At 37.0% G+C, this 22642-nt stretch overlaps 1 protein-coding gene across 50 annotated transcripts in view; it reads left to right on the top strand.

Moving 5' to 3' along the window:
• LOC18431767 (cytochrome P450 97B2, chloroplastic) overlaps positions 1 to 22642 on the top strand; it is a 44030-nt gene that overhangs the window by 20997 nt on the left and 391 nt on the right. For 24 of the 50 annotated variants that reach the window (XM_020665686.2, XM_088866388.1, XM_088866390.1 and 21 more), the window contains 10 exons: positions 536 to 771; positions 1542 to 1715; positions 3694 to 3762; positions 4903 to 4950; positions 5064 to 5123; positions 5763 to 5849; positions 6007 to 6095; positions 9849 to 9940; positions 16090 to 16151; positions 22492 to 22641. In XM_020665686.2, coding sequence (XP_020521345.1) covers positions 536 to 771; positions 1542 to 1715; positions 3694 to 3762; positions 4903 to 4950; positions 5064 to 5123; positions 5763 to 5849; positions 6007 to 6095; positions 9849 to 9940; positions 16090 to 16151; positions 22492 to 22641 — 1067 coding nt within the window. Of the gene's footprint in view, positions 1 to 535; positions 772 to 1541; positions 1716 to 3693; positions 3763 to 4902; positions 4951 to 5063; positions 5124 to 5762; positions 5850 to 6006; positions 6364 to 9848; positions 9941 to 16089; positions 16152 to 22491; position 22642 lie in introns of those variants that run through there. The other 26 variants (XM_088866389.1, XM_088866391.1, XM_088866392.1 and 23 more) reach the window with 5 other exon arrangements.

Here is a 22642-nt window from a genome sequence, read left to right on the forward strand (position 1 = left end):
CTATGAGTGAGGCACGCCGTGTTGGCATCACTAGATTTGATATAACAAACTGAAAAGAAATGAGATACAACACACAGCACAAGGGTCCTATCCTTATATAACGAACAGAAAAGAAATGAGATACAACATACAGCACAAGGAGTAACTGTTTATCGCTGCTTTTACATACTTGAGCAAACGGGAAACAGAGAGATAAATCTGGTAGAGTATACTGTGAATAATCCTTGGAGTTTGTTTAACAAGAATTAACTGGTGGTTTATATGAGATGAATCCCGGTTAGTAAATTGTCCACGCTATTATTCTATTATCTCCATGTATTTTATCTGCCATTTCTTTCTAACTGTTATGGCTCATGTTCTGCCAATGTGGGAAGTTCTCTAAGATTAGTAGAAGTTAGAATTGATAATTGTAAATTTTTGAATGTGCTTGTTTTCCTTTATATTCTTTTTATTCATTTTTCGGAGTATTCTGATGTTATATGTGTTGGGGTGCGCATTTATCTGATGCTTGTCCTTTATTCTGCATTGGTTTCAGCTATTGTGCCTGGGTTTCATGCATTGTTTTTAGAAGCTATGGTCAAGGTTTTTAGTAAATGTTCAGAGAGCATGGTGATGAAGCTGGAAAATATGTATCAAATGGAAAATTCTCCTGAAGGGCATCTAAAGGTGGATCTCGAAGCAGAGTTTTCTAGCTTGGCTCTCGACATTATTGGGTTGGGTGTCTTCAACTATGACTTTGGCTCTGTCACAAAAGAATCACCAATCATCAAGGTGTTTACAGTTGTATTATAAATTCATTTCTTAAATTTTATAACCTGCTTAATGGGTTGCTTGCACCATATATTGAGCTTCATCAATTGTTTCATATGAAACACGTGACATTAAAAGCTGACTTGTTGAATTCATTTTGAGAGAACTTAGTCCGTCATATAAAATACCTATTTAGATTGAGGACCTAAAATTATGTATATCATCATCATCGTTTTAGCCTTTTCTCAATTAATTGGGGTCAGCTACATGAGTCGTAGTTCTCAATTCTGCTCTATTAAAGGCCACATCCTCACTGAGGCCCTAAGTCCCCGTATCTTTTTAGACTACTTCCAACCACGTCCTTTTGTGCCTACCCCTTGTCCTTTTCAGTCCTTCCACTTGAACTAACGCGCACCTCCTAACAAGTACTGTACTTGGTCGTGCTACACATTGCCATCCCACTTAAGTCTACCCTCTCCCATTTTATCGCTTATTGGTACCACGCCTAAATTCAAAACTACGTATATAGGGTGGTGTAATGAAATATTCATCACACAAGTGATTGGGTTTTTTATCTCGATAATTCTGCCTGCTTGCATTGTTGTTTTGATTTTACATGGTTCGGCTTGGGTATAATTATATAAAATGAATGGATTAGCATGTCTAGGATGCATTTGAAATTGTTTTTTGTTTATTGAGATTTCTCTCATTGACTTAAGTACCTTGCAATTTTGTTGTTAGTGCAAATGCTTATGGTTTTTAGAATGTCATGGGAATCTTGTGATTTTCAGGCAGTCTATGGTACTTTGTTTGAAGCTGAACATCGCTCCACTTTCTATGTTCCTTATTGGAAGTTTCCTTTTGCAAGATGGATAGTTCCACGTCAGCGGAAGTTCCATAGTGACCTCAAAGTTATCAATGATTGTCTCGATGAGCTCATTTGCAATGCAAAAGAAACAAGGCAGGTGCGTATACTGTGACTCATAGATTCTTGTTGATATTTTATCTTCCGACTGGGTTGTTATAGAACATGATTAGCGACACTCTCTCTCAAGATGGTGCATAGAGTTGAAATTAAAGTAGAAAAGAAAACAGTTGGTAGGATCTAGAGAGAAAGAGTGGAAAGAAAATAAAGATAGAGAGGGAGAGAGTTGTGAGAGATATAAAGGGAAAGTGAGTGGCTTAGGGGTCACTTATGACCTCTACCCCTCTTATAACATGAAGTAACTTATGGACAATATTGCCCCTATTTTGAAACATATGGAAAAGTAGGACTAAACAAAAGATAAATGACAGTTCTGTCCATCAAATACAATAAAGCTTATTCCTTTTATTTCAACACTGCCCCTCAAGCTGGTGCATGGATATCAATCATGCCCAGCTTGCTTGTGATATCAAGTAATCTGTCCCGTCCAATAACTTTGATGAAGATATCTATAAGTTGATCTTTAGACTTCACATGAGGAGTTTGAACTTGGCAACAACGTTCTCTCTAATAAAGTGACAATCTACTTCAATGTGTTTAGTCCTTTCAAGAAAAACAAGATATTCTGCAATATGAATGATTGCTTCATTGTCACAAGATAGAGTCATGGAAAGGTTAACTCTAACACCTAAATAAAAAAGAACACTTTTAATCCACATTACTTCGCGTGTGTTATGAGCCATTGCTCTGTATTCTATTTCAGCACTTGATCTTGCTACCATTTTGCTTCTTGCTTTTGAACCAGGTTTCCCAACACGAAGGTACAATAGCCAGTTGTAGATCTTCTCTCAGTTTGGCAATTAGCCCAATCAGCATTTGTGTAAACTGCAACATCAAGTTGTCCTTGATTGGAGAAAAATATCCCTTTCCCTGATGGAGACTTGAGACATCTTAATATTCTAACCACATCAAGGTTCGGTTACGTGGTGCATGCATAAATTGGCTGACCACACTAACTGCATAAGAAATATCTAGTCGAGTGATTGTGAGATATATAAGCTTGCCCACTATTCCTTGATACTGATTAAGATCTTTTGATTAGCTCTCCCCTTTCTCCATGAATATTATGATTGACTTTATAGAGTATTCGCAGTTTTGGATCCCAACATCCCCCTTTTTTGGAATATCAAACACCTATTTTCTCTTGGAGACGACTATCCCTTTCTTTGGTCTCACCACTTCAATTCCCAAAAAATACTTTCTCTGGGATATGCAAGACATATTTTCTCTGGAATATGCTACGCATATTTTCTTTGTTGGGATATTCAACACATATTTTCTCTAGGAGATGACTATTACTTTCTTTGATCTCGCCACTTCAATTCCCAAAAAATACTTAAAGGGTCTTAAATCTTTCATATCAAACACCTTGCTTAAATAAGATTTAAGATCTTCAGTGCCCTTCACATTATTCCTTGTCACAACAATATAATAAACATACACAACAGGGGGACTAATTCCAGCAATATCCGTCTTTATAAAAAGTGTATGATTAACTTTACTCCTTATGAACCCAAATTTCAGCAGAGCCTCACTGAATTTTTTAAACCTTGTTCTAGGAGACTGTTTAAGTCCATATATTGATTTCAGATAATCAAAGGGTGGAATTAGCGCTAATAGATCCGAGGCATAAAGGAAGTTTGAGATTCGAATTCGAGATAATGAATAAGGTGGAATAATATTGATTAAAAGTGGAAAGAAATTGAGATGATATAAGAGAGGTTAGGGATTGTAAATAATAAAATTGGAGATAAGAAAGAAATTAGTATAAAGGAAGGAGAATAGGATTTAGAACTGATATTAAAGGGAGAAGAGAGAATTAGAATCGAGAAGGAAAAAAAAAAGTAGTGTTTGGTATTCAAGAAGGGAAGGAAATAGAATCAGTAGCACAGTTCAACTAAAACCTTTTGGATTGATCTCCAACTAATGTTTTGATACCATGAAAATTATTCATGAAGGAAAGAAGACATGCACAAGTAGAGGAGGAGAATGGGTGCATGAACGATGGATCGTCCAAGACAAACAATGTACGATTACAATTATGCCAATTGCAAATGTCACTTATGTCTTATGAACATAAAATAACTAAGGCAAAATATGGATGCCTATTTACATGTTTGCCCTTGCACATCATTTATTATATCCTTAACAACATTCTTTCATGATTCATGAAATTCTGTTGAAGGGGACATATTTGGATGTATAAATAGAATTGGAGCAGACAGAGAGGCATGTGGTGGTGGAAAACAGCAAATCATCAGTAATGAGTTTAAAAGGGTAATGTTGAAGACAAAATCTCCACCTATGTATTGTAGGCAGTAACATAAGTTGGAAGTGAGGTTTTTGTCTATCATCCAAATTTTTGGTTTTTGTCTATCATCCAAATTTTTGTTGTTTTAAGTCCTTCAAATTCCCAACCTCCTGTTTATAAGAACATCAAAGTCTTGCCACTATGTAACTTTTCTGGCTCCTGAGAGCTCTTCCACAGTTTGCCTCTAACTTCTGTCATATAGAAGTCTTTTCATATTTCAGTTTGTTTGTTATTTCCTTTTAGTGATTTCAATTTTAAATTGCCACCAGTTTCGCTTACATTTGGTTGATGCAACCTTTGTATTTAGAGAGTTTTCAAATCGCATAATATGCTTTATATAACACTCATATTTCCAGAGAAGTTAACTTCTATCGTCCTTCATAAGTAAGAAATGAATCTCTCAAACTCCTCACTTGAATGAAGCCAACATGGCAAGACATCGTTGTTGGGTTAACAATGATTTGATATGTGCCAAGAGTGGTTTGGAATAGGATACCTTTGCTTTGGTATTGCTAAATTTTCCTTTGTTCTAGAATCAGGATAAAAGCACCTTCGCCAACAACCATGATTTTTATACTATAGTATTATGTCATCTTGATTAGTATGGAAAAGCATAATGAATGTTTACATCAGATAAGCGAACAGGTTTCTCTGGGCTGAGAAAGAAAGAATGTAGTATTGTTGAGTAAGGCATTATTTCATTGGTGATGTGGTCAGTTAGTTTTGAAGAAATCTTAGGTTATTGTGCTCTATCGGTCTATCCTTTAAGCAGTGATTTCTTCTGAGATGAGATTCTCAGAAGTGAATAATATATGTTCTGGAATGCCTTAACTTGGTTTCTTTTGCATAATTGTAGGAAACTGATGTTGAGAAACTTCAACAAAGAGATTACTCAACATTAAAGGTCTGTGGCCTTCTCTGCAATTTTCAAAATTGTTGTATCAGAAAATAGACAAATAGTTTTAATGTAGGATATACTATGAATCTATAGCGACTTTTTTTTGGATATCTTCGCAGGACGCAAGTTTGCTCAGGTTCTTTGTTGACATGAGGGGAGAGGATGTTGATGATCAGCAGGTAAGAAAAGATAGTAATACATTGGATCTTCTTAAAAGAAAAATACACACATCGCCTAAAACTGGCTACACTTGCACATGCTTCAGTACAGCCACCCTGTAACCGTTTTTTGGATAGAGCCCCGGTTTGTGGAATGCCTTCCTTTCTTTTTTCCTTTGACCTTCCTTCATGTATTCTTTTTGTGTCTGCTTTCTTTTTTCTTTTCATCTCCGCTTTGCTCTCTCTCTTTGCTTTGTTACACTCTTTCTCTCTCTCCAAGGAATCTTCTTTACCCCTTACTCCACATTCCTACTTTACATCTCCCTCTCGACATTCTCTCTCTGCTGTTCCCCCCCTCTTTCTTCATCTCCAGACTACGTCCCTAATCTTTCCTTTATTTATCTTGATAGTCGAGTTTTTGATTGTACAGTTTTAGAGCACCTGGTCCGTGGGATGCCCATGCACGAATCTCATGGGTTTTTGTAAATCTATTTCCTATGTAATTATAAAATGTCGCCAATTCCTAAAAAGAAACACACACAAAATAAAGTGTAGCCTTGTTTTCACTTTTCAACTTGTTTTGTCGTTGCTTTTCAGCTTTTTTTTTCTGGGATATTATTAGTATGTTGAATGTATTTTCCTTGAAATATTCGTTAACAGCTTAGAGATGATCTCATGACTATGCTTATAGCTGGACATGAAACAACAGCAGCAGTTCTTACATGGGCCGTTTTTCTACTTGCTCAAGTATGTAATCAATTGCACCCTTTGTATGATATTTCTTGGAATCTATTATGGATAACTTTCATGTTCATTTTGTTTACTCTAATGAAGGGCGGACTTACTGAATAGTATCTTGTGGTGCTGCTTTTATACTGATAAGATCTGGTTTACTTCAATGTAGCATCCCTCAGAAATGAAGAAAGCCCAAGCAGAGATTGATAAAGTTCTTGGATCAACTGAGATCACTATTGAATCTATTAAGAAGTTAGAGTAAGTCATTCTGACCGTTCGACACATGACTGGTATTGGTTACATCTTGGAAATTCTACATCTGTTCAGTCTGAAGCTTTTTATGTAATTAAAGCCTTCTGCTTTGAGGAAATGGAAGCATAATAAGAAATTTAGCGTATTGAATCATGAGGGCAAATACTGTATATGGAGGCATTTGATGTGACTAGCGAATTCTCGTTTGGGTTTATGCTCATCCCAGAAAACCGTATTAGATGTGTGACATAGTAGATATCATTGTGTTCGAAAACTTGTCTCACCACTCCCACAACCGACTAAAATAAACAAGTCAATTTGCTTATCAGTGAATGTTATGCGATTTCATTTCGTAGTCTGCGGTTTATGCTCAGTACAGAAAACCTTATTAGGTGTGTGTCAGAGTAGATGTCATTGTGTTGGAAAACTTGTGTCTAACCACTCCCACAGCCAACTAAAAAAGACTAGTGAATTTTGTTATCAATGAATGTTATGTGATTTCATTTCGTAGTCTCCAGTCAATTTTCTCTATGCTCTTTTTCCCAATGGGAGCAGTCTATGGGTTGGTAGTGATTCAGCTCATCCTAGAAACCTTCCAACTATATTTTTGCTGTTTACTCCTTTTGGGAATAGGCCTGAGCTGCTGCATCCATACCTCCTTTGAAGTATTATAATTCATAAATGTGCGTCTCAAATTTGGTTATATATAGTTCAAGATCTAATTCATAATAATTATCTCGTCAGCTTCCCAATAGCATAAGAGCGCTTCTTTACATAGGTTTTCCCTATATGACTGTCAATATAACCTGATTTTTTTCCTGCCTCCAAGAAATAACCTAATAGATCGGGCTCATTCTAGATAGTTTGTACCATAAATTTTAACCGTAGTGATTTGGTGTCTAGAGTATTCCATACTTGATGTTTATTGTGACGTTGTTCCTTATTAAGGCACAAGAAAAACAAATCATAGTGTTGTTGAAATCTGGATACACCCACAGATTTCTTTCTAAACACTTTTCATCATGAGCACAAAAAGCACCACAAAGTGCATGAGCCAATCAATTTTACACTTATAGCCACCAATTTCAAATGTACCATAACTGTAATGCTATTTGATCCACATCAAACATCAGGCTTTTCATAAGGAAAAACCTAATCAATGGTTCATGAAAAAACTCTAATTTTCCCCTTTTTCTCTTGTTGGGTGGAACCCTAAAAAATGTGTACTTTTCACCGAAGAAATCAGATCTAAGAATGAACCCTTGAAAATAACACTTTTTCGCCCCAAAAAATAACACTTCTTTCAACAACCACTTCACCATGATCTTCATAAAGTAGCCTTTTAAGGATTTATTCTTTACTGAATTTCCATTGTCCGGACATATTGCTGAAAGCAATAGTTATTGGCCTGTATTTTACCACCCAACTCTCACTTCTTCAATCTAACCTTGCTCTAATACCAAGTTGAAAGATATTTGATGTACTTCTACTCTAAACAGCCACTGCTGGAAGGAGGAGGAGAAATAGAGAGAGATTAGAGGAAAGAGAGATAGGGGTGTGTGTGCGTGTGTGTGTGTGTGTGTGAGAGAGAGAGAGAGAGAGAGAGAGAGAGAGAGAGAGGGAGGGAGTTACATGAGAATGAGAGATAGAAATGACATGATCCTTTCTAGGATCAGTTACGTAGTAAATATTATTATCTTTAATGATCAAATTATAGAAAATGCTCTTGTGTGAGCTTATAATGTGTGCTAAACATGTAGACTTAATTGTTCGATTTATGCCCCTAACTTACTGCTTTACTTTCAAAACTATTCTTATGGTGTTTTTGGTTCCTTGTGTTTAAAAACTCATGGTTTCCATGTTCTTGGCAAGTTTTGTAGGACAACTGTGAGACCGGCTTTGTTTTATGGAGGATATTGAGATGGATGAGTGGCAAGATAAGAAGGGATAAAATTCGAAATAAATTTTTTTGAGAGAGTTAGGTGTGGCACCAATTGGTGATAAGATGAAAGAAAGTGGACTTAGGTGGGTTGGCTATGTGCCGCGTAGATCCAGTACAACACATATTAGGAGGTGGAAGTTAGTTAAAACGGACAGTTAAAAAGAACAAGGGGTAGTCCCAAAAGGACATGGTTGGAAGTAGTGAAAAAATATATGAGGATTTATGGCCTCACTGAGGGTATAATGCTTGATAGAATATAATGGCTGACCAGGATTTGTATAGCCTACCCCAATTAGTTGCGAAAAGGCTTTGATGATGATGAGGCGATCCAACTAAACCTTGAATTGTACTCGCTGAACAGTGTGTTCTACATACCATTCTCCAAAAGTAAATCCATGTTCATATCCAGTATGTGATTGTTGGGTCACCTTTTATCAAATTACATACCCTTTCAATTTTGTGGTGTTTCAAATGCTTTGGGATTTGATAATGCTCAAAGGCATTATTCAACAGATCTTCATTAACTCTCTTAACTTGCCAAAGCATGATCTTTTATTGGTCCCATAAATTGAAAGTTCCCAGAGTTACTTCATGCTTTTGGCACACTTCAACCAAATTTGACTAGAATTTCTAAAAATTTCGAAGGATGATGATAAAAAGGTGAACATTTAGGAATGTGCGAATGAAATAAATTTTATTCTTCTATGAAACTGAATGATTTTTTGATGATCTTGAAAATGTTCTCTATAAGAATGTCGTGCACCTGGTGAGCATACTCTTTAGGAATATTATTAGAAGACAATAGAATATATTATATTGTAGCTATGCATGGAAATAGGAGATGTATTGCATGGATATTGCATTAGTAGGACTGCATTGTACCCAAGCACACCATGGTCAAATCGTATATAATCCATCATTACTTGTTATAAAAATCCATCATTACTTGTTATAAAAATTTAGATTCTCTCTTTTCCAATCAAGTCAGATACCTTTTTTCTTCTCTGGGTTCTATTGCATATTCATAATACTTCTATTGCATCTTCTTACGAGGTCAGCCCTACCTGAGAACTACAGTAAATGCCCAATGGCCCAGATTGAATTTGGGTCGATCTAAAGGTCATGACTACATTTTATATTTAAATTTGAAGTTTTTTTACAAATCCAATTCATTTGAAATTTTTAGCGTCTACGCTTGAAAATTAGGTGAAGCTAATAAAAATATTAAAAAACTAATTTACAAAAAATAAATTGACTAAAATACCCTAAAAAGTTACAGGGGTATTTTGTTCAATTTAGTTTTTTTTCAATAATTTTTTTATATTTTTGTTAGGTGCGCCTTGATGTGAAGAGTGGATGCTCTAAATTTCAAGTAATTTGGATTTGTAAAAAAAAAAAAGATTAATTGAAATACAATTGTTACCATCAGATCGGCCTAGATTCAATATGGGTCGTCGGGTTTATACTATTCCATCGGCTAGTGGGCTTACAGAATCTTTTCCCATATATATATATATATATATATATATGGGATTGTATACAAAGAGGCCATTTACCTTTTCTACAAGGAGATCATAACTATTCCCACTCATTAGATGTCAAATTGGATAGCTTGAGGTGAGTCACGAAGTTCGAGAAATTTGTTTAAACTTTGTGTCTAATCAGTGACATTCTTACAACTAACCGTTTTGAAATATAAAAAATAAGAATGATTGTGACCTCCTTGTATAGAAGGTAATGTTTTCTTTGTAGACAATCCCTATATAGATAAATAGATAGATAAAGTTTGACGCGTGCATATATTTTCATATTGTCAGGTATATTCGGCTTATTATTGCAGAGACTCTTCGCTTGTTCCCTCAACCACCCCTACTTATTAGACGCACACTGCGACTTGATACTTTACCGGGTATGAATACATTTTGTTAACTGTGCATGACAAAGGGATTTGTAAAAAAATTTGAGTTTCCTTGAATCTGCTAGGTGACTGAGGAAAGTTGTAATATAAGGAACCCAAAGGAAAACCATCGAACAAAGGAGATCATACATTTATACATTGGCATGTTGAAATTCACATAAAAGGTGGACAATGTGATCTAGGCAAGAATATATATCGTTGAGAATTTTTCTCACGTTTGTTTTATTCATACTGGCTGGAACACTTACCTGTGTCGAAAAATACAACATTAATTTACAGAAATAAACCCTAATACAATCTAGGATTTCACTTGCATGCCATTACAATTCTTACATTCAGACTAATATAAGACATGAGATTGAATCAAGAAACATGGAACCATTAGAATACCAAATTGCCTTACCAAAGATTACTCCCTTAGCAAGGTTTCAACAATCGTTGAGCGGTTCCTAGGCGCCCACGGGGTTCTCCAATGCCCAGCGTCTAGGCAGGTGTGCTATCCAAACACAGGTATATGCCTCTATATGTGTTAAATGTGCATATATATGTATATATATATATATATATATATATATAAAACTAACTTTTTTATACAAATATATGTGTGTAAATATTGACATGTTCAAATCACTGAAAATTTTGCTTCTTTAATGTCCATCCACCATACTTTGTAGTCCATAGTTCACAGTCATACTTATAGACTCCTAGTTTACAATGAGACCAAATGACCAATACAAAATGATGATGTACAAAAATGCCATACAAGTGAAAGGAAAGAGGCGATCTTAAATTATTCAATATGTTGGTTGTTTTGTCGTCTTTTTTTCGGTTGTTTAACAAGCTCAAAATTTTCCCAAGAGTCTTTTAAGAACCTCATTTGGACCTTAGAATTGATTAGAATGAGATGTGGTACGGTTTCAGATGGTTTCTATGAACTTCTCAAAATTTTATTGTTCCTTAAATATCTCATAATCCATCAGTTTTGGGCATTTCTAAAGCATAGGAAGATTTTTTTCTCCCCTTACTATGAGGGGTTGGAGTACCCACTTTCACTGGCCAAAATGACCCTAAATGGTCCCACAAGAAAAAAAAAGATCTACTATTTTTATGCCCTAAGGACTTCCGTCCAGGAAGGCCCACCTAGGCCTAGACGAGGCAGCCTTTGCCTAGGCACTGGGTAGACCATTTTTTTAAGAAATGCCATGCCCTTTAGGACTTGATACACCCTATTCCAGGTCTCCTTCATCAATAGCACACGGATCCTTGACCTTGTCTCACAACATGGAAAACTAGGAAAATCCTATTCTTTATGAGAGCATATAACGGAACGCCTAAAGGGTTCTTTCCTTCCTCGAGGAGGCTTCGCCAAGGGGACCCTCTGTCCCCATTTCTTTATGCGATAGCTGCAGAAGTCTTTAGCCTCTCAATCTCTCGAATGTACTAATAAGGCCTCCTCACTGCCTTTAAATGCAGCCCACAAGGCCCAAAGGTGCCTCATCTGCAATACGCAGATGACAACTTGGTATTCTTAGACGCCTCCCCAGAAGAAATTGAAAATTTGAGGCTTTTCCTCAAATGCTTCGAGACTCTTCCTCAAATGCTTCGAGACTGCCACAAGCTTCAAGGTCAATATGGATAAATCGAAGATGATGGGGGTGGGACTTACAAATGACGAAATCAACGCACTCGTCCCAAATTGGGATTATAAAGTGAAGGATTTCCCCACCACCAACCTGGGTATACCATTGGGATTGGGAAAGCCCAAAAAGAGATTGTGGTCCCAAGTCATAGACAGAGTCGACAGGCGTCTGGCAGGTTGGAAAGGGAGATACCTCTCCCTAGCTGGCCATACTAAGCTGGTCAAAGCAACACTGGCTAATGCTCCGGTGTACTTAATGTCTATCTTCCACATGCCAGCCTCAGTGGCCAATCGTCTGGACCAGTTTATGAGGAAGTTCCTCTGGTCTGGACAGGCTGAAAAAACCAGACATCACCTTATCTCTTGGGAGAAAGTCCGACTACCCAAGTCTCAAGGAGGGCTTAGAATCAAGGACCTAAGAAAACATAACCTCGCTCTACTAGGGAAATGGTGGTGGCACTTAGCCACTCAGACTAATTCTCTATGGGCTTAGGTTATTCACAGCAAATACAGGAACCTAGAACATATGTGGGTGCTTGAAAGGATTTCTTGAGTAGGGCCTCAGGAGCATGGAAGTCCTTTGCCTCTTCTCTCTCATTGTTCAAACAAACCATTTGATTTCATCCTAGAAAAGGTACAAGAGTGCGTTTTTGGTCCAACCCTTGGGTTGGACACACTCCTCTAACGGACCTCTTCCCATCCCTTTATCATCTTACCTCTAATCAAGACTCAACCATAGCAGAAGAAATGGTCCTTTCAGGGGGCCGAAGAGGCTGGAACCCCACTTTCAGAAGAAACCTCACTGAAGAGGAAACTAGACTCTTCCTTTCACTCTCGGCAGCTTTGCACCCTTACTTCCTAGCTCCACTTGGGAGGGACTCTCTTGTCTGGACCTTTACTCCATTCGGTACATTCTCAGTGGCCTCATTCTTCAAAAGACTCATTCAACCCCCCACTTTCCTACTTAGCCCTATTTTTGTCCCTTTCTAAGGTCTGGTCCACCATAGCGCCTCCAAAAGTACGGACTTTCAATTGGATTGCCACTTCCCAATGGGCTCTCACAGTTGACCAGCTTCAAAAGAGAGGAATTCCGATCCCCAATAGATGCACAATGTGCATGAGTGAGGAGGAATGGAATCCACGCCTTTTCATTCACTGTAGTCTAGCTTTTGACCTGTGGAGCCAAGTTCTACAGTTGTTCCGCCTTCAATGGGTCACTCCACTCTCAGTCAGGGCTCTAATCGCATCCTCCTATGCCTGTCATTGGCTAAAGGCAGGCAGAGTATGTGGAAGGCTACCGTCGCAACAACTATTTGGGTCATTTGGTTAGAAAGGAACGCAAGGATCTTCCAAGGTCACAAAAACTTAGCTTCGGCGCTCTTCCATAAGGTTACTACCTTAGTAACTTTCTGGGCCTCTAACCACAAGGCCTTCTTGAGGATTTCTGCCAACACCATTCTCAGCCAATGGAACATCCTATATCTCCAGCCACAGAAGCTTCAAAGACCCAACAACTGGCTGCCTTCTCCAGAAGGTGCCATTAAGCTCAATTTCGATGGTTGTTCGCTGGGGAACCTTGGCCTTGCTGGAGCCGGAGGTGTTTTCCGTGACCATCATCGCAATATCCTCTTCACTTATTCTGAACACTTGGGCCATGAAGACTCCCAATATGCTGAAGCCATGGCTCTTCTCATGGGTCTTAAAAATTTTAACCTTTCTTGGGGCTCACAACTATTGGTGGAAGGAGATGCCCAAAATATCATCTCTTGGGCAGCAGGCACCTCACCACACCCTTGGTACCTCTCCTCGATTTTTTTATGATATTGCTAACATATGCAGGGATATGAACATCTTATGAAAGCATACTTGGCGGACGTCCAACTTGTTCGCCGATCTTCTTGTAAAAGATGAAGCTAGAGACCATGCTGAAGACCTCACCCAGTCCATCTCCTTTTTTGCTCTGGACCACAGAGGGCGTTTAGGCACTTAGCTACACACATCTATAGATTTTGTAATTGGGCAACTCTATTAGCCCCATTTTTTGTAACACACAAGTATTTCTTTTGTAACCAGGCAGGTTTTGACCGAGAGACCCGACCTGTGGGTTCTCTCGGTTCTCTTTCCTTTATGTATTATAACACGGTACAGCAATATAAAAGTTAACTTTCATCAAATAAACAAACCCCAAAAGAATACTAAAATTTCATAAATACCCCTATAAATAGTAACCCATGAACAATACCTATGAATAGTAACCACTGAATAGTAAATAAAACATACGAAAAAACCTTAGAATCCCTAAACCTTTTACAAACCCTAGAAAGACCTTAAAACTAAAATTAAAATATACATGTTTTGATATTAAACAAAAATTAAGAATTATAATAATTTCATCCATTATTATTCTTCCCTGGTTGAAAAAAACTTGCCCTCGAGTTTTGAAATGCGCTAAGATATATTTCGAAATCGCCTTCTTCAACCTTCTTCTTTGTTGGCTCAAATATTATTTGTGGTAAAAAGAATTCCTCAACAAATGGATTATGATATAGATCTATATATATATATATATATATATATATATATATATATATAGTATGAAAATTTATCAAATTCGACTATTCTTGAACTCCCATTGAAAATTGTGGAGGAAATATCTAACGCAATTTCCTATCCTCAAGGGGCTCTCTTGACATTTATTTCATTGCGCTCTAAAATCAAGGTCACAATTTGCAGTTTATGACTCAACCACATTTCCACTGTGCTACTCTGATTCCAATGCTCTAAATCTCTAGAATGCTCCACCTCTTCACTATCCTTGAGATCTTCAAAGGCCATGTTTTTATCAGTTCCCCTGCTACCTTCTCTCCATATTCTTCGCAAGCAAGATCATCTTCCAAAACATCTTCATCTTGATCCTTATCATAGATAAGTTCTCCAAATTTTTCAACTTCGTCCAATGGCTCATGAAAAATTGGATGACCATCAAGATATTACTTGGTTCTTTATCAAAAATAGGATCACTATCAAAGATAGGAGCACTATCGAAGATAAGACCTTCTATTGATTCAAATCATATTGAATCCAATTGAAGGTTGGATCCTTTTTTTTCTTCTTCAAAATTATAGTTCTGTCGAGGCCATTGTGCAATGAACATAATGAAGACTCTAAAATAGCCCTAAACAAGTACATAATTAAGACTCTAAAATAGCCCTAAACAAGTACATAATTAAGACTCTAAAATAGCCCTAAACAATAGTACATAATTGAGACGCAAGTACATAATGAAGACTCTAAAATAGCCCTAAACAATAGTACATAATTGAGACCAAAGTACATAATTAAGACTCTAAAATAGCCCTAAACAATAGTAAAATTTAAGAAATAACCCTGTGAATAGTAACACTTAGAAAGTATATATGAACAGTACATACGAGTAGTCCTATGAATCGTAACCAGTGAATAGTAAGCCTAGAATCCCTAAAAAAATTAAAATCCCTTGAAACGGACCTTAAAACTAAAATTAAAATTTATATATTAATTAGAATAATTTTTTCCTACATCAAGTATGGAGTTCATGATGCTTGTATTATTAGTATCTAGTTCATCCAACAATTCTCTTCACATGTGAAAATTCTGGAAGTGAATCTCCCCTACTACTTTGTTCTTACATTCCGGATTTGCAGAAATTTATTTAGGTTAATAAAAGAATATGTAGCCATCACATACCTACACATAGATAAGCAAAATAAGTTCTACTAGAAAGAATGTCCAGTGGAATGGATGCAAATCGTCGCAACACCCCAAGGTACTAAAGCAAAGTGGCAACAATCTAAGTACATATATCAAAGTGAGTAGTATTTGTTGAGAACCACACGAATGCAAGAGGGATTGAGATATCTGCTTTCTCAAATGCTGATTGAACCTTTAGGAGATAGTACTACTGGATTTTGTATTTTCATTCAGAGGAAACTTGTTGACTTGGAAAAGCAAGAACCAAATGAGTCGAAAACTTGAACATGAGGCAACATGTGAGACAAGTTGATTTGGATCTCATTTACGACGATTGAGCATCATATTCATATTCCTATATACATCTTTGAAAATCATGCTGCCATTAACATTGCTTCAAATTTGAACTCAAGTTTTCACTAGAAAAGAAGGCACAATGGGGTAGTTTACCTTTTGTCAGGGATAAAATGAAATCCAAGGAAATTGAACTGCATGCTGACAAGAATTGTAGTTGATACCAGATTGGAATGTTACCCCAAAAATTTTCAAAATATATGGAGTCAAAATAACATCTTGATAATTTACGTTGTTCGTGACGTCGTATATGTCTGTTGTTATATTGGATTCGACGTGTTGAAACCATGTGAAAATGTTTGTTTCAAAAAGAGAAACTGAACGATTGCTTGGGATAGTCAAAAGGTTCAGTCATCACTTTCACATTTATGTTTTGTGGTATAGGAAGACACCAAACGTGCAATTTGACTTTTTGTAGGAGGATTTAAAGGAGATAAAGATGGATATGCGATCCCAGCTGGAACTGATATCTTTATTTCCGTGAGTATATTATTCCGCGTTTGCATTGTTCTATAATGAGGTTGTGTTTCTTTTTCTTTTTCTTTTTTAATTTCTGCTATTAGGATAAAGAATTTACATGTCACACATTTATTTCCTATGCATATGTTGTTTACATGGAATTCAAGACTTCTAATAAGTTATAGTTACTAGAGTTACTTTTCAAACCAAATGAATTTTGAAGAAGGAATTAAGGCTTAAGCTAAAATATTGATCTTATATTTTACCAAACATCATTATGTAAATAGAATCCATGAATTGAGTGTTGACCAATACATAATGTCTGTAGTGGTCAATCATTATTATTTGCAAGAATGAAAGATCTCTAGTATAGTGACATTCCAAGTTCTTGTTCAATCTTTCAATATAGTGATATTCAAAGTTCTTGTTCAATCTTTCAATCATGCTTATTTTATTTTTCTAGATAATGATCAAAATTTATAATCTAAGAGCACAATAATCTCTTGAGCATTTCCTTTTGTGACTTAGTTTCATCTAAGGTATGTTATATTTGTTTAAACATGTCACATTTTGTTTTTAAAATGTAAATTAAGATGGGAAATATAATAAGATTTGGTTTCCTAGGAGATCTAGAGATCTAGATAATTTTTATCTAGATGGTATTTAAATGTGGTTTAAATTTGATTGGATTTATATTTTAAATAGGACTTGGATTGGGTCAAAATGTAAGGGGATAAAGTTCCTAATCATTTAACTAAAACTCATGATTGCTGATTTTGGAATGGATTGCTCTAATTAATCTCTCACCCCACAGATTTTCTAAGACAATGTTAATTTCTCGCCATGGGACTTTTCAGGAAAAACGAATGTATTCTCCTCCAATGCTTCCAAAATTTGAAGCATTCAGGATGCTGCCCAAAAACACCCAGATAGATTTAAGCATATTACACGATGACTAGCATCTACTAAAAGTCATTCATTTGAAGAATATGAAGTGTCGCACATGAAAAGCATGATAAAGAGTTAATAGTCTTGTCAAAGAAGAAAACACTCGGAGCAGCCCATGAAGGATAATCCAAGCATAGAAAATGTGCACCAAGAAGTATAAACTCATGGAAGATGACGTAATATGACCCTTCAAGAGCAGTAAATTAAGAATGCAGTAATTCACAATCTTTAGATGTTGGAGACCGAAATCAACTCAAAAGTAGCTTGCACTCAGCATCCAATAGAAAAGTGGGTAAGTTATGATTCTCTTTCTATTGAACATTAACGTTTCTTGACAGAAATTCTAAAAGAGCACGAGCTAGATTTGTATGAATCGCAGAAAAGAATACACGATGGATAGAGACACTGAATGAAGAAATTCAATCACTAAATGGAATTAGAACACGGGTGATATTTAGCCCCAAGGCCAAAAGGGAAAAATGTTGTGGGCTCAAATTGGGTGTATATAATAAAGTATAGGGCAGATAGTTCCATTGAGTAATGCAAAGCAAGGCTAGTTGCCAAGGGATATAATCAAGAGTATAGGCTGGGCTATGATGAAACTTTTAGTCTAGTGGTAAAAATGGGCACTATTAGATGGGTTGAGGTCAAGGTGGTAGCACCGCTTATGACTCAACTACCGGTCTCGGTTCCATTCCTACTAATGCTATTCCCATTCGAAAAATACTAATGGTTTAAAAAATTGCTAACTCACTACTAACAGTAATTTTTTTTTTTTTCAGGTAAATCGGTGGGGGAGAAGGCCCCATACCCGTTTTTCATTAATAGAAAGAAACAAATTACAACTCACTATTTTACAACCCTATCATAGGCCAGTTGTGCAACATCATGAAGTAAAGGAAGAGAAATAAAGTTTGGAGGCCTAGATCCCCAAATGATTGCTGCTGAAGAGATTGTAGCCTTTTTAGTAAGTACGTCGGCTACCATGTTAGGCTCGCGGTAGACATGACAAATCGACCATGAACAATTTGCAAGTCTATATTGGCAATTAGCAGCTATTGTATGGAGCATCCATGGAGATTTGCAGCTACCATAAATGACCTGAACAAGAAGTGAGGATTCACTTTTAATCTGTAAGGGGAAACATTCCATCTGGATAGCCAAATCAACTCCTGCTTGCAGGACATAGAATTCTGCATAATTATTTGATGTGATACCAAGGGGAATGACAAAAGCAACAAAGAAAGAACCATCGTCGCTTCTGATGACTCCCCCACGACCTGTATTCCCTGGGTTCTAAAGGGAAGACCCATTAATATTTAACTTAAAATGTTTGAGGCATGGAGATGTCGATGTAATTGGTGTGAGGGACTTGATCATTTGTTGTCTCCATGTGAGTTGTACTAGAGTGATCCCTTGCACTAGCCCATGACTAGGAGAATTTTTGAGATGGATGTTAATAATACATTTCTACATGGGGATTTGAAAGAAGTATATATAGAACAACCAGTGGGATATAATGATGGAGATCCAAAACTCAAGGTGTTCAAATTAAATCGGACAATATATGGTTGAAGCAAGCATCACGAGCTTGGTTTGATAGCTTCTGTAAAGTAAATAGGGAATATTGTTTGGGAACTCCAGTGGGCCAATCTTTATTTATTCAGAATGTTGGAGAAGATGTATCCACTCTACTACTCTATGGAGATGACATTGTGCTCATAGTTATGTCATTGAAGAAGATGAATCACATCAAAAAGGATCTTTTTGATGCATTTCAAATGAAGGATCTGGGAAATCTAGAATTCTTCATGGGCATACAAGTTTTAACAAAGAAAAATACGATGCTACTTAGGCAGTGCAAATATGCTATAGACCTTTCGAAAAGGACCAAAATGTTAAATGCAAAACCAGCCTCTACATGTGCCATTTCGAATAAAAGATTGGGAGATGGTGAAAGTTTTGGGGTTCTATTTCAAACCAAGGAGAGTATGTATAGTTGGTGCTTTCCATTCTCACTTTCACATAACGTGATATAGCTTATGTGGTAAATCAGGTGAGCCAATATGCGTAGTCCAAGAGATCATTTCGATGCTGCCAAGAGGATATCGAGATACATAAAGAGCACTATGAATGATGGGCTGCTTTAGCTCCAAAATAATCCAGTGGACATGAATCATAAGATTCTAGCCTTCTCAGATGCCGACTGAGCTGGGACCCGAGTACTAGAAGATCAGTCATAGGTTATTGTGGGTTTATGGGCAAGAATTTGGCATCTTGGTGCAGCAAGAAGCAAAGGACAGTGGCAAGATCAAGTGTGGAGGCTGAGTATATATGACAATGGAAGCATTCACCTCTGAAATCACTTGCATAAGAAGTCTTGCTATGGTTCTTGGTCCCAAATTGTCTATTATCATTGTATGTTGTGATAATAAAATGTAATAGCCATCTCTGTGAATCCAGTACTACATGGAAAGACCCAAAATTGATAAATCAACAGTTCGTAAGAGAGAAAATCAAATATAAACAAGTGGTTACAAAATTTGTTAGGGCCAATAAACAGATTTGAGATAAATTTACATAAGACCTGACCAAGTAAGGATAGACTTTTGAAGGCCAAGGTGTCAGTAATTGTTACTTATGTATGATTTTTTGTAAACTATATTGTAGATGATTTATATGAATATGAGGACGTTTGGAGTTGGCTGTCCATTCCCCTATCCAGCTGTTATAAAAAATATCTATCCCATTCACCTCTCAAGGCATAGTCTTATACAATGATTTGCTCATATAAAAACACATTTTTATTTTTAAAATTTTTCAATGGATGTCGTGGCATAGTTGTTGGAGATGGGAGCAGGATTGGTTCGAGATTCGCCGAATTGTCCCATAGTCGAAGCTCCTTGGGGTTAGGATCGGCGTCTGTACAATGAACAAGACAAGGAACAAGATCTTTAAGCTTATGGGAGCGAGAGCCCATGTCAATTGGTTCGATGTTTTGACTAGCAGGAATCTACACGCCACTATACATGAAAATGAGGTTAAGTAGAGCTAGTACGAGTTCCCTTGGTTAAAGAATCGAGGTTTAAGTATGTCATAGAACAGGGTTCCTCTTGTTCTAATATCGAGATTCTTAACTATGTTTGGCATATATTTTAAGTCCTGAGTATCACTCTCAAGAGTGGTTAACTATGCCAACTCTTTGTGGGGAGAAGAGGCTAAAGTCGCACGACGATAAAGAAGTATCGGCGTCTTATCTTGCTGTGCTTGAGAGGTAGTACCTTGATGAGAATGAGTGGGGTAGAATACGACAGCACATTAGTGATTTTGTTAGTAATAAAGGAGTTTTCTTAATCCTGGCATCTATTTCCGACAGAGGAACAATGTCAGTTGTTTCGTGGTGGGATCGATATGTTGATGGGGTTCTTGAATTATATTCACTAGTTATTAAGGTGTTGTCTCAGAGTTTCAGCTCGTCATGTGCAGAGAGGTGCTGAGGTACTTATATTCACAGTGTTAAACGGAACAAGTCAAATGCTTAATGCTTCAAGTTATTGGTTTATGTTCACTACAATGACAGGTTGTTAATTAAACTGCAATCAAACTATACAGAGAAGGACAAAGGATGGGATTTTCATCCTGATAATGATCACCTTGAGGATAATGTTGAGGCATTAGAAGCATTAGGCGATTGCCTTGATGCTTATGATGAGGCTCATCAAAGTGCTCCATTACCAAGGCCTATCCCTCCCACTAATCTTAAGGCCATGACACAAATTTGGCATGTACTATTCCCTCGGAGTCCCCAGTAACCCAGAATCCTACCACTCAAGGATCATCTTCTTCGAATAAAGTCTCCACTGCTTCCATTGTTTCTCAAAGGCTGACTCTCCAAAGGGACAAGAGGACAAGATGAACTATTGTCTCTCTCTCTCTCTCTGATGTACAAGAAGCTTTTTAAAGATTGAAATGAAGCATATATTCTCATCTCACAATTAAGAGGATTCATCATTGTGATTTAAGAATCTAAAACAATAGGACTTCATAAATATAAGATTTTAAATGAAATATATATTTTCACAACTAAGAGGGATAGCTTACACAATAGGACTTAATAAAACAATGGGTCACTCTAGACCATGCCTAGTTCAAATTAAGAATCTAAAATAATGAAACTTTGTGCTATGCGAAAAACGGACTGGATTTTACTATCATGGAATTTATGATTCCTAAAGAATGGGAACTTGGGACAATGGCAATCTCTAACCTGGTATTATCTGTTAATGAAAATAGATACCACAAACATGGAATCTGAGATTTTAATCCACCAAAACCTTGGTCCATGGTTGATGGGAGCGGGGATCTATTTCAAAAGGGAACTGGTTTCACTTATAGATGGAACGTGGTCTCCTTATGTTGGGAGTGAGATCCCAAAATGAAAAACCGGGCTTCTTACAAGATCCCTTACAAGAACCGTTGGATCGAGGTTCCGTAGTGGGATCGTCACCCTACCCACAAGGTTCCCTTAACTATGTGCCGGGGTGAGTGGAAGCAAACTACAAAACTCAAAACAAATATTGTTTGGATGACTTTGGGCATTGTTGAACACTCCACTGTCAAGCCTGAGTTACAAAATCCTTATCCATGTTAGTTCCTTCTTCAAAACATTAATCTAGATCTGTCAAATTTACCCTGGCTCTTTATGATTCTATAATGTAGAGATATGGTCAAACACAATTAAAATTTCTCCACCCTTCGTAATGGGACCTGCAGTTCATTCATCTACCTTGTGGGAGGACTGTTGTGGGTTATATTGTGTAGGTTAAACCCACTCTAATGTTTTACTGAAGACATATAAAGCCCATGTCATTGCAGAATGTTATGGCCAACGGTATGTGGTGCAGCCTATTAAGGAGACTTCTCTCCATACCTGAGAACCAAGTTTGCTCTTTATTGGCTCCCAATGATTTTGCTTGTGCCTGTTGTGTTCGAGTGTAGTGAATATGTTCAATTATCCTGTCCACATTTCATTGGGTGACTTTCATCCGTGGTCTATTTTATATTGTATGTAGATGTTGGAAACATTAATGATGCATTTCTATAACGAGAATCTGAGAACTCATCTTGTTAAGGACAAAGTGAGTGTTTAGATGAGACTTCTGACAACATAATTCAGGTTCCTTCTTTTTCTTATGCATTGCAGTAACTTGATGCACTACCCTCTAAACATGCAGAAGTTGTTTCCTTTCATTTCTATTTTTGTTTTCCGGTTTTCTTCATGCACCTAAGTTGCTCCTTCTTAGGTGTATTTCTCTGGGATCCTTACGTTATGGGAACAATCCCTGTCATCTCTGTTTTCATTAATGTATTTCTCCAAATCCCACACATATGATTCTCCCATCTTCCTCTCTAGGTATACAACCTTCACAGATCTCCCTATTTTTGGGAGCAGCCACATGAATTTGAACCAGAAAGATTCTTAGGACCCCGGAAAGGTGAAGGAATTGAAGGATGGGCTGGTTTCGACCCCAGCCGAAGCCCAGGAGCCCTGTACTCCAATGAGG

This window comes from Amborella trichopoda, chromosome 5 (assembly GCF_054954075.1).
Source record: "Amborella trichopoda isolate Santa Cruz 75 chromosome 5, AtrichopodaSantaCruz75HAP2 v2.0, whole genome shotgun sequence".
NCBI classification, from domain to species: Eukaryota; Viridiplantae; Streptophyta; class Magnoliopsida; order Amborellales; family Amborellaceae; genus Amborella; species Amborella trichopoda.